The following is a 12,808-nucleotide window of genomic DNA, read 5'->3' on the forward strand; positions in this document are numbered from 1 at the left end:
AGGTCCATCTTGCTTTGTCTTCTTCTTCCCTTTCCTATTTCTTACATAATTAATGTCCTGCAATTATGATCGATCATTGTCGTTATTATTGTCTTATTACTATCATTATCACCCTTATTGTTATTATCAATATTATATTATAATATTAAAAAGACATAATTGTCATTAAAATGAAAATATCAATATATTATCAAATAAAATTAGTTAAATGATTGAATTTAAGCTAGCTACCTGATTGTAGTTTCTATCAGTATATCTAAATGTTTTGATACATTAACAGTATCAATATTAATATTATATATGTTAATATATATCATTAATACACGATTTAATAATAATAAATAACTAAATAAGAAAAAATGGAGAAAATTGGTTAAATAACTTCAGTTAATATACCTCTAAGAAAGTGTGACCAAATGCAATTCTAAAAGCCTAAACAATTTAATGTACTAATGAAAATTAAATAATCCGATCAAATTATTAAAATAATAATTGTTTTCAACATCAAACATAAACTCAATCGACAAAAAATCTCAATTAATCGAATTAAGTTTAATCACATACTAATTTATTGAAATATCTGGACCATACTACTATAATATATAAGAATGCAATGTATCATAATAACTTGTCTGATTGAAGTTGGAAGCTGTTCATTAACTTATGACGTTCAAGTTTCATCGCATTCCCATTTCGAAGTCGGGACGCAGCTCACATAGCGACACCAATGGCAACGCTTGTATCCATTCACTCCCTGGAATAGCATCACGAGTCCGACAGTAAATCTGCATTTAAAAAGGCAACCAGTTTGGACGATCGTATCGATCAGTAACTCGAGAAGTGCAAGTTAACAACCTAGTGTTATGATACGGATAGGAAATACAATGTTTACCCGACAATTAGCAATATCACAGACACAAACCAAAGTACATATTGATAACCCTTGTACTTAGATTTTACACCAACTCCGACAGGAATATTGTGTCTTTCAATCCACCCGAACTGTGGACGAGGTAAAAGAACAAGGCCAAGCAAGAATCCAGCCAAGAATCCGCCGATATGGGCAAAGTTATCAACATGTGGAAGAATCCCAACTGCTAGGTTAATCAAGACTATAAACAAAAGGGTTGATAATGCCACAATCTGCGAGGTAAAAAGATAAAAAAATTTCAGATGGCTAAAAAGTCATTTTAGTTTTCACTTCCCCAAAACTCGAGAGCCATGGGCGACTGTTCACCTTGTTGGTGTATATAGACCAGTTTGTGATCAACTCGGAAAGCATGGCTCCAAGGAGTCCAAAAAGTGCGCCAGAGGCACCAACAGATATTCGGTTTTGAATAAATAAAGATGATAGTATGCTCCCACCGAATCCGGATATTAAATAGATGACGCCAACTCGCACTGCAAGGCATGTTTTGAATTATCGCGAGTATATATAACAGGTAATGATTTTAAAAAAAAAAAAAAGGGCAATGATTCGAGATATACAGATTATTGGAGTGAGGGTTCATACCGAAGCCAAATTGATGCTCAAGTCGAACCCCGATGAAGACGAGGCTCATCATGTTTGCTAGAAGATGTATAATGCCAGCATGTAACCAGATACATGAGATAAGCCTCCAGCCTTGATGGCCGTGCACCACTTTATTCCAATTAAGAGCACCCAACTTCTCTAATCTTTGGTACCAAGAAAAGCAGAATCGAAGAGCCATTAGCTTAAATTTATTGTTTTACTTTTTTTTTTTTTGAAGAACTATATTCCTTTTGTATTTCTGTGATCACCAAATGGAAAAAATTTCCCGCGCAACAAAGTTATCATATATAAACTTAGGAATCATCAAGTTCAGCATTGTATAAAATACAACACTCGAGCAAAGAAAAAAACATCACAGAACAGTCCATAACAAAGTTTACTCCAAAACAAGAATGCAATCAATCAGACTAACACAAAAAAAAAACTCAATTCTAGATTGTATGTGTAAGCATAGAACCTCTATTACATTCAGATCATAAACTAAAGCATGGTTCACAATACCACCAAAACAAAAACAAAATGAAATATTAAAAAACTAATCATTTAGCTAATCAGCCGACCAATTTTTCCGCCCCAAAAACCAAAACACAGAAAAAGAACCATCCCGAAAACAATAAAAACTCGATCTTTACACCACAATTCCGACCAAAAAAAACAAGTAAAATCAAGCGTAAATTTCAGCAAGAAACAAAAGTGAGAATTCAACAAACAAGATACCCACGTTGCAGAAGACGGCCCAAAGAGAGGATTCTCTCTCAGCGGCTGGAAAGAAAATCTTCCAAGAAACATAGCCGCACACTTGTCATTGTCACCACGGAAACTCGAACCCCTGTTCTTCAAATCCCTCGGGCAATTATTCACATACATCACGAACAGAAACATCGCAACATTAGCCACCACAAATACTGGAATCAGCCATGAAGTCCACTGGCTTTCCCCCTCCTCAAACGCGTCTGCGCTTGAAGTTGAAGAGTAGTTGCTTTTCTCCCTCTTGCTCTCTATATCCTCACCCGCCATGGCTGCAAGCTGCTGCTGCTATTATTTCTTGTATTCAATCCCTTTATCTTGTCTTATAACCCGAAATTTCTTGAATTTATTGCAGTGAAAGTTGAAGTGGGATCGTGGGGAGATGAACGTGTTGAGAGGAGTTGTTTTGTTTGGTTCGCATTCTGTGCTATTGAGGGTAGGGATCATCTGTTATCATCCTCACAGCAATGTTCAGTGGTATTGCTTCGCTTGATTGCCACGTGTCCTGTATCGGGAATTTTAGTTTGTTATTCAGTGGCTATTGGGTGGTGTACATGGCAAGCTGTGGGTTGCGAAACATAGAATAGCAGCCGAAGTACCGGGAGTTACTAATTCAGTTATTCTTCGCGGTTATTATATAATAATAAAGACAATAAATAAAATAAAATAAAAGAAGCTAACGTTGCGTTTGATTTTAAGGATTTTTTTGGTAAGAACTTGGAGCTAATAATTTCAAATTATTTTGGAAATAATTTAAAATGTTATTTGATCGTACAAAACATAAGTTTAATTTTTGTATAATTGTAATAAAATAAATATTTAAAAATAGACTGAAAATCATTTGAAAATAAGCAATGATAGCAAATTCGAGTTGCGTAATTGTATCCTATTCGCACCATTTCTATGCCTCCTCCACCGTGACGCACACAAGTACTAGTTCCAAAGGTTGGTACGATTGTTGGTTCATCCGGATGTCTTGTCTCACATATCTAAATCAGGGCGTGAACTGAACATTTTTTTGACTCGGCTGCATCCCTATTTATTTCATTTCTTCGACAAAGTTGTACTTATGTTCGATGGAATTTGAGGTGAAAAGTAAAAAATGAGTCTTTTTATTGCTATAAATAACTACAAAGTTCCGTTAGCTAATGACAAATACAATAAACAATATATTATATCGGTAACAAGCCAACATATACTTGAATTAATTGCATAAATATTACATTTATAGTTGTATTAGAGTTGAAATATTTATCGAATCTGTGTAATCAAGTTGTCGGACCATATATTTGTCAATCGACAACATAGAGCTAGCTCTTTTTGTCTATCTTGTCATATTGATCGAAGACAAGTTTTATTATGCTGATGCAACTCTTACTAGTATGGTTAACAAAATCTTATAAGCAACATGAGAATTGGAAATAAACCATTCAGTTTCGTCAAACACGATAGCCTATCAATTACTTTTTTTATTTGTTAAATAACATCTCATAGTCATTTACTCCGAACATAACTCGTCACTATTAATGTCACATTCATCATGATTCAGAAATTGTTGAATCTCTATATATGACTTCAACAAACTAGTTAAAGACCCACTATTTAACTTTTTCAAACTCAATAAATACCCAAAAGTCTCATGATATTGTTTAAGACCCTANGTATGAGCACTAATATATATCATGAATTACAAGCCGACAATATTTTTATATAATTTCCAGTACATTGTGATGTAAACATCAGAAGATGATGTTCTAACGATCTACGTGCATGCTCTATAATTCAGATATTTTGTTCTTAAAAATTATATTATTAAGCATTATATAATTGAAAACCCTCACGTCTCCCGTTTTTCAAAAAATTTACGAGTTGGGATAAATTTTATATCTCGTTCAAAATCAACTTGTCTCGTAGCAGACAAATTTTTAGAGGCTACGTTATTGTCATATAAATATATATAATCAAAGTTGGTTCAGACCAACATTGACCTCATATGTGAAGAAAAAAATTTCGATAGAAGTGAAAATAGGGATGTAATCAAGTCGCAAATTCATGAATGTTTGAGTTTGAACCGTTTTTTATCGAGCTGAGCTCGAGTTTTATTTAATGAATATATTCATGACTCACGAGTTTATTCGAGCTTTTACCGAGTTTAAACGAGTTTGATAAATATAAATTATAAATGTAAATATTCATTAAATTTATTAAAAATTAAATTATATATTTAGAGAAAATATAATATTCTTATTAAAATTTGTAATTTTATTCTGATAAATAGATTTAATAAATTTTTCTATATTTTCCATAAGTAAAGTGTAAAATTTATAAATCAAGTATTGAGACTATTCTTTTTAATCTAATTAGAGAGACTCATAAGCTTATTAACAAACATGTTCACAAGCTAACAAGTTGAATATTGTAAATTTTGAGTTTGACCTTCTTATCTTAACGTGTCTCATTAAACGAGCTTTTATCGAATCAATATTTGAATAACTCACGAACGGATTGATTCATTTACGTAAATATCCAAGATGATATAAAATTTTGCCGAAATATTTAAGAAATTGAAAAATGATTTAAATATATAATTATTCTAACTAATTAGAACGCAACCTAAGTTTCATGAGTTGTTTCGAACCTTACTTGATTAATATTCTAAATTATTATCGAAATCGACTCAAGTTCGAAGTTATCCATACGCATTTCAATTGAATTCGAGTTCAGATCATTTCGTTTGTTATATCTGGAATCGTTAGCAATCTTAACATATAAATCGACAATCCATAACTAATAGAATTTAGTTTCGATCAAATGGACACACGAAGATACATTGATCCCTCTTCATACCTAATACTATATTTACAATGCTAGCCAAATTTATGTACATTTTTCTTGCCTTGTGTCACATAGAAGTATGATTTCACTAATACGCTTTTATTGTGAATTATGATAAAATGATCAAATGAAAAATAAAAATAACATATATATTTTTAAATCTAATTTTTGGAAAAATTGAATGATGTTGTAATTTTGTTGAATCTTATGTTTCGTATCAAATGACATTATTATTTGTTCTTTTTAATAATATATATTTTAGAAGGTGGTACCATATACACTTTTTAATTTGTTGAAAAGTTTGCACTGCTTTTTAGGCAAATAATATTTCTTTTGACTTTTTTTGTGATTAAAATCAATTGCAAATTTCTATAATGATATTTCATAGTGTCATGCAAATTGTTAGGAAGGTATAACAAATGTTTGAAGAAAAGTATAAAATTAGGCCAAGAAACACAACACTTGTGGAAGAAAGCCAAATTCATGGTCATAGAAAATAAGAATTAATGAATTGATATACCATAATTCCGATTCGAATCAGATCCGAGTTAAGCCAACCCGATCGATCTCTAGTTCATTAACCACACTGATGGTCCATGTTGAATACAATCAGGATCAAAGTAGAAGGCCCAATAACATACACAAGGCCCGACTCATTTGTCTATATGCTCGAGAAAAGTTCTACACAAGGTCCGACTCAATAATCTTTCCATAGAAGTATGTAGCCCCATCTATAAATACAAATTATTTTTTACGGTTTTATTTCATTCATTATTTGCTTACACAACATTATATACTCGCACTTAAATTTGTTGTCTGGACTGAATTAAGCATAAGATGAGATACATCGAACTACGAGTGAACCACACTCACCAAAAACAAGAGCAATTAATTCAAAAAATGTCTCAAAATTTAATTACCTACAAAGGGATTATTATTATTTTTTTTTTTTTAAAAAAAAAGAAAGCCAAGAATGTTGACTTGACAAGCAATCCCTGGCCTTTTTTCCCCCTATTATTATTTATTATCATTTCCAGTCCTCAGTAAACCAATGAAATCCCCCAAAAAATGCTCAGTGCTCTTTCTATACACAAATTTGTGTGTTTTCGTATTATGTCCAAATAAACTGACAAAAACAAAAACAAAAAAAAAATTTTAAATAAAATTGGAAAGTCATTTTTTTTAATAATAAAAAGGTCAAATAATGTATATTAAATGTGATAAAAACTTTTTACTCAAACTTGTTGAACATTTCAATGTAGGATACGATAATAGTTCATAAAATTTGGAACTTTAGATATGTTACCATTTTCTTGCTACTATTTTCAGAATTTGTTAGACAGTTGACCTAAATTCCTTCCTCGTATATATATAAAAACTCCAGAGCTGGCTTAAAATATCAGTAAATCCACGTACACATAATCTATAACAAAGATTTATAGAAAGAGGAAAGGCCTAAAAAATTGAGGAAGAAAACCAAGAAATGGGGAATTCCTTTGGGTGTTCTGCTTCAGGGGAAAGATTGGTATCAGCTGCAAGAGATGGAGATTTTGTTGAGGCAAAGATGCTGTTGGATTGCAATCCGTGCCTCGCCAAGTATTCGACTTTTGGTGGATTAAATTCTCCTCTACATTTTGCTGCTGCAAAAGGTCATATCGAGGTTCGAACCTATTTTTTTTCAGCCATTGGTTATTTCTTGAAAAAGGTCTAATTTTTCTTTTTCTTTGTCTTTTGGGGTTGATTTTCTTGTTTGAGTTTCTATTCAAATCTGTTGCTTTTGGTGGTTGTGTTGATTTTTGAAATTTTGGATTTTTAGATTGTGGCATTGTTACTGGAGAACGGAGCTGATGTGAATACGAGAAATTACTGTGGACAGGTGTAATATATTGTCTTCAGTTTTCTTTTTAATTAAATTTCTTTCTAGGGGATAATGTCAAATTATGCTTTGGGATAAAACTCGGGGTTTTCCCCATTTTGTAACATCAGATGGATGGTTTGGTTTTTCTTGTGCAAAAGAAAAATCTTATTGTTTAGATCAACTTAGTTGTGACTTGTGAACAAGGTTTTTGAATTGATAATGAGATATTATTGATGGGTTTTTGCTTGATTGAACAGATCTGTACTGGGCTTAATCGATCTTTATCTTAAGTATTATGTTATTGTTGATGCAGACAGCATTGATGCAAGCTTGTCGATACGGTCATTGGGAAGTTGTTCAAACTCTTATTCTCTTTCGATGCAACGTGAGTGTTGAAATTAAATATAATGTGCTTGATTTTCTTCAATTTATTTGTAATATATCCAGTAGCTTACATTGAAAATGATATGTGAATTTAATCAGTGTGTAATCGTTATGTTTGTTGGTCTATCAATGGGTTACGAACTCAGATTTTAATTTTTTATTGTTTGCGCTGTTAAAATCTTTCACTTTGTGTATCATTGATGGATTATCTTTTGAAGCTCGCAACTACTGTAAAATTCAGGTTACTAGAGCAGATTATCTTAGCGGGAGGACTGCGCTCCATTTTGCAGCTGTCAACGGTCATTTGCGATGTATAAGATTAGTGGTTGCAGATTTTGTTCCCAGTGTTCCATTCGAGGATCTAAATTTTCAAACCAACGGGGATGGAAGTAGTTGTGCTAATGATAAAACCAAGTGCGAGCATAGTTTTTTATTTTTCTGAAGTCTTGTTGGTTTTCTTTCTTGCTTCGTAGAAGTGTCAAATAATAACTAGTGCAAATGATTAGTAAAATTTTCGAGATCTGGTCACCTTTATGTATTTTCTTATTTGTATCTTCCTCATTCTGTGACAGTGCTCTCTCCAAATTTGTAAATAAGGCTGCTGATGGTGGTATTACGGCTCTTCACATGGCTGCGTTAAATGGATATTTTGACTGTGTGCAACTCCTACTCGGCCTTCATGCAAATGTTTCAGCTGTAACATTCCATTATGGCACGTCAATGGATTTGATAGGTATTCTATTTTCTTGAGCGTGATTATTTATCCTGGAAAACCCTCCTTTTTTTTTATTACTGTTTCGTGATTTCTTTAAGTCGTAAATTTGTAGGGGCTGGTAGCACTCCTTTGCACTATGCTGCATGCGGAGGAAACTTGAAATGCTGCCAGGTGATCATTATTTTTATGTCATTGAATTTGAAGTTTCAAGAAGTAAACATTTGGAACTATCTGCCAATTTTTTGCTGGTATTGCAAATGTGGTGTATTGATAATCTTGACCATTTTAATTTCCACAGATCCTTCTTGCAAGAGGTGCCAGTCGTTTGGCATTAAACTGCAATGGGTACTGAAATTTGGATACATTTTCTCAATATTCGCTTAAGTACTTGTTTATGTGCAACACCGGATGATAATATAGCCTGTTTCAGATGGCTTCCTCTTGATGTCGCAAGGACGTGGGGACGTCATTGGCTCGAGTCGCTGCTGACACCTAACTCTGATTTGCCAATCCCAGTGTTTCCACCTTCTAATTATTTATCATTGCCACTCATGAGTGTGTTAAATATAGCAAGGTAAGAATGAAGATGGAAGAAACTTTTAGTTAGCTGATCATCTGTGGTTTTTGTGTTGATAACGTGCTTATTCGAAAGATGGCCAGCCAAGTATCACACGGTGGAGCAATTGATTTCCAAAAATATTTTAAACTCGAACACCAGGTGCTTGTGGTGCTTTTTTTTTAAAAAAAGAAAGTGTTCTCACTCGAGAATCAAAGAATTTTCAATAAATACAGTTTTTTCTTGAAACGCTTAATAGTTTTCTGTTCGGCACTCCATCGCAGAATATTAAATTTTCTTTTCATCTCAACCAGTTTTGATAATTAACACTGAAATTCTTTTTATTTCTTCAGAGATTGTGGGTTGCAGACCTCAACAACTGCATCAGATGATGCTGATATTTGTGCCGTGTGCATTGAGCGAGCATGCAGTGTAGCTGCTGAAGGTCTGGTACTTTGTTCATTTTCGATACAATGTTGTGACTGAATTATAATGTATCCATGGTTATTTCCATAATTTTATGCGGGCATCAAATTCATTCCTTCTAGTTTATTCTAGCAATGCTTTGACCTTGGACTAGTGCTCTCAGTTAAATGGTTTTTCCTCTCAAATAAAAAGTTTCTAGGTTTCATTTGCATTTTTTCTCTATGCCCCATTGACACAGTATTGAATATCCAGCCCAAATACCAGTACCATTTATAGATTGAGATGTACCGGCGACCATATCTGCATTAACTTGCTCCAAATTCAAATCCTTGACCTTAATCTTCCATTCTAGACTTGATAGATCCTAATATGCGCAATTATGAACATATATTTTGCATAGGACGACCTTTTGACTTCTGTTTTTCTGATGTAGCAGTAACTTTCAATATTCCATCTTCTTTTACAAGGTTCTGGAACATCATAGTAATCTGTAAACAGCAAAATACGATATCAGAATTCTCTGCTTATATGAAATAGAGTAGTCGGGCTTAAAGATAGAGGACCACACATCTGAGTCAAATAACCTGCTGCGCTCCCATTCTAACTTGAGTTTTTCTGGCTTAAAAGTAGTAATTTGTAGTCGTCGTTGCTTGCAAATTCCAATAGTTGGAGTTTGGCCCGGTCCATATACATGTGACAATAAAATATTTTGGCGTCTAGTTATGTACAATGAAATGACTCTTTGCGCCAATTTTCATGAATATCTGTGTCGTAACTTTCAGGGTGTTCACATGAACTCTGTGTAAGATGTGCTCTCTACCTTTGCTCGACCAGTAACATCCCATTGGAATCATCAATACCCCCAGGCTCCATTCCCTGTCCTCTTTGTCGACATGGCATCATCTCTTTTGTCAAACTCCCTGGTTCTTCATCAAAGGAGATCAAATTACCATTGTCACTTAGCTTATGCACACCATGCATGCTTCATCCCCGAGAGCCAGATGCATCCGAGGCCTTTGGTTCACCCGATACGCGAAAGAACCGTGTGTCTTCTATTACCTCAGATATGTTTTGTCCCGTCACTTGCAGCCCATTTCCTTCTGTCACCATGCCTTTATGCACGTGCAATGAAGGACCTTGTCCGAATTTTGATTCTGGCGAAAGAGACCCTCAAGAAGAGTCGCCTCATCGTTCACAATCCACATCAACCGAACAGGACAAAATGGACGCAATGAGACTGGAGAAAACGACATGTTCAAGTATGTTTTGGGGAAGAAGAAGCTGCAGCAGGGAGCATCAGTGTAATGCCGAAATAAATGCATGATTTGTTTGTTTAAAAAATATATTTGCGTTAGTTTGAAGTTTTGGGTCTCAAGATCAATGGATGGTTTGCTTCCATTCTTTTCCTTGTTCAAGAATCCTGTTCGTATTTGTCTGGAAATACCACAAGTCCGTGCCCGTTTCTGTGTTTGCTTTGGTTGACCGAAGGAGCTCGTAAAGATGGTACACCGAGACTAATCGATTATAGTAGTATGCCACCATATTTGTGGCATTATTAGTTGTTCAAGAATGTTGGTTTCACGAGTGAAGAAGTATATATACAAGTTTCTTGTTTTCCTGGTTGTGTGCTAAGATTTTAGTGAGCTGCAAGTATCTCCTGATGTCTACATATCAAAGTGGGAGCTATCATGTTGGTAATAAGATTCTTTTTAGGTTAGTTCAGGTTTTCTTTTTTGTGTCTTTGTGAACAGAAAATCCTGGTAAGTTATTTGTGCGAAAATCATTATCTAAGTCGGAGGTTGCGAGTTTGATTATAAAATACCAGAATGTTAGGTCCTTGTGAGCAGTAACGTTACCCGTTGCTTAAAATGCAATAGATTGAAATACTGTACTTTTTGTACCAGTACAATTTCTTTTCAACTAAAGCCTCTCGTTTGGTTGGCCTATTAACTTGAGAATCTGTGAAACACTTGACTTTTTATTTTTTATTTTTAGAAATTTTGTTTACGATGTAAATTAAGGTGAAATTTTGACCATAAAAGTTGTGGAATTTGAGTGGGATTAAATGTGAAAATCCATGTAAAAGCGACATAAGTTACTCTTGTAAGTTTAGCTCATCAATGTTTACACAAAGTAGAAGCTGTTCAGTTAAAGTTGAACAACCAGCAATCTCACTGATCATTATTCCCCAAGGTTATCTCATCCCAATTTCCAGTAAAAAAATACACTCTGATTCTAACACACTTCCATGCATTTCATTTCTTATTATTAACATAAACAAAAAGCGTTAAAAGAAAAAGTTTGTCCGAACCCCCACCAGCAACAATATTATAAGCAATCCCAAAAACCACCAGAATCGTATTAATTTAATACCAATTACTCTTGTAATTTTTTAATTAATTAATCATCTTTTTCTGCAGGCAGTCTCTCTTTGTGCATTGAAGTAGAGTGCAGCAACCGGCAAATCTAGGCCATTTTCTTGCGCAAATCTCCTTGTGTCGAAATGATCCCTTGAAGAAGGTAGGTACTTAACGCTGTGCCTCCCTTTCTGCTTGAAAACGACAAATGCGTATCGATGGATGCCTATCGTCGGCTTCGGCTTCTCATAGCATACAACTTCTCTCCCTGTTTAATCATGTGATTTCATGTCTGTGTTCTAATTAAATTTGACTTTAGTTTGTAATTATAAAATAAGAAATTCGTTAAACTTACCAAAAGAAGCATCAGTGGTTCCAGGAATATCGGTGACTATCCTGGAAAAGTTAAATTCTATCAGTACGTTCATATATATATCATGTGGTGAATATATGTGTAATGTATAGTTATATTATCTGAAAATTTATTATTATTTATTAGTGTCTCCACAAACCAGTGGACATGTTCTCTCAAGTATGGCTCGCTTGGACTCGGAGCATCCGGATCAGTCATAACCTTCAAAACCACACAAATTTAATTGGTTATGAATGCAAGTTTAGTAAACAAGACTCTTTCAGAATTCAGAAGATGATATAATGTGATATCCCAGTTACAATATCACCGTACAGTATATATAGAGTAATATATTATACAAAGTACACTCAGCACGTATGTGTATATATATAAAATATATATATGACTTACAAGAGTATACGCATCCCTCATGTCTTCTCCACCTATCTCGACCCTGGGATTGGCAGCCACAAGAGCGGGCATGAGTTCATGTCCATTGGAGACATGTTTGTTCCCATTATATATCACATTTAACTGTACACTGGGATAGAAACAATCCACCACTTCTCCTATAATTCTTCCTACACGAAGGGTTTCCGCAAGCCTCGACATGATTACAAGTAGAAAAGTGGAAACACCGAGAGTGAAATGTGTTTTTGTCTGGTTTTGTTTTGTGGTATTGATCGAAAGAGTTGCTTTTATAGTGCAAAAAAAAAAAAGGGGGGGGGACGTGTTGGGTTTGGATTACAAGTTTAAAGATTCTTGAGAATTTCTTCTTTCATGCATGAAATGAAAAAGGTTGTCTGTATCCAGAAAGAAACATGTTTGGAAGAATTTTGTGAGTTAGAGCCATCTTATTTGGAGTAGGGCAGGGCGACGGAAACGGCTGACTTCTATATCCTACGTTATTTATTTGAGGAAAAAAAAATAAAATAATCATGAAATTTAAAATTTTCGCGTAGAATTTATACATTTTTTTCATGCATTAATCAAATCTTTATTTATGGAGGTTTTCCGATATTTTCAAATACATTAATGCTTAGT

General features: G+C 34.1%; 3 protein-coding genes across 3 annotated transcripts; 1 reads left to right on the forward strand and 2 right to left on the reverse strand.

The window, feature by feature from the left end:
- Positions 1-592: 592 nt before the first annotated feature.
- Positions 593-2,669, reverse strand: LOC140989634 (RHOMBOID-like protein 2). Its single transcript, XM_073458936.1, has 5 exons — positions 2,256-2,669; positions 1,514-1,677; positions 1,238-1,401; positions 893-1,143; positions 593-785 (listed from the first exon to the last, which is right to left on the reverse strand). Exons 1-5 carry the CDS (start codon positions 2,549-2,551, stop codon positions 671-673), a joined length of 990 nt encoding a protein of 329 aa, XP_073315037.1. The 5' UTR covers positions 2,552-2,669; the 3' UTR covers positions 593-670.
- Positions 2,670-6,407: 3,738 nt separating this feature from the next.
- On the forward strand, positions 6,408-10,935 carry LOC140990002 (E3 ubiquitin-protein ligase XBAT33-like). The gene is made up of 10 exons (XM_073459595.1): positions 6,408-6,776; positions 6,933-6,992; positions 7,288-7,359; positions 7,600-7,772; positions 7,931-8,091; positions 8,186-8,244; positions 8,372-8,418; positions 8,504-8,647; positions 8,983-9,074; positions 9,838-10,935. The coding sequence occupies exons 1-10, from the start codon at positions 6,600-6,602 to the stop codon at positions 10,377-10,379; spliced, it is 1,527 nt and encodes a 508-aa protein (XP_073315696.1). The 5' UTR covers positions 6,408-6,599; the 3' UTR covers positions 10,380-10,935.
- A 390-nt stretch (positions 10,936-11,325) lies between these two features.
- Positions 11,326-12,417, reverse strand: LOC140990003 (CEN-like protein 1). The gene is made up of 4 exons (XM_073459596.1): positions 12,176-12,417; positions 11,925-11,986; positions 11,768-11,808; positions 11,326-11,680 (listed from the first exon to the last, which is right to left on the reverse strand). Exons 1-4 carry the CDS (start codon positions 12,374-12,376, stop codon positions 11,460-11,462), a joined length of 525 nt encoding a protein of 174 aa, XP_073315697.1. The 5' UTR covers positions 12,377-12,417; the 3' UTR covers positions 11,326-11,459.
- Positions 12,418-12,808: the final 391 nt, after the last annotated feature.

Source organism: Primulina huaijiensis, chromosome 12 (genome assembly GCF_012295235.1).
Source record: "Primulina huaijiensis isolate GDHJ02 chromosome 12, ASM1229523v2, whole genome shotgun sequence".
NCBI classification, from domain to species: domain Eukaryota; kingdom Viridiplantae; phylum Streptophyta; class Magnoliopsida; order Lamiales; family Gesneriaceae; genus Primulina; species Primulina huaijiensis.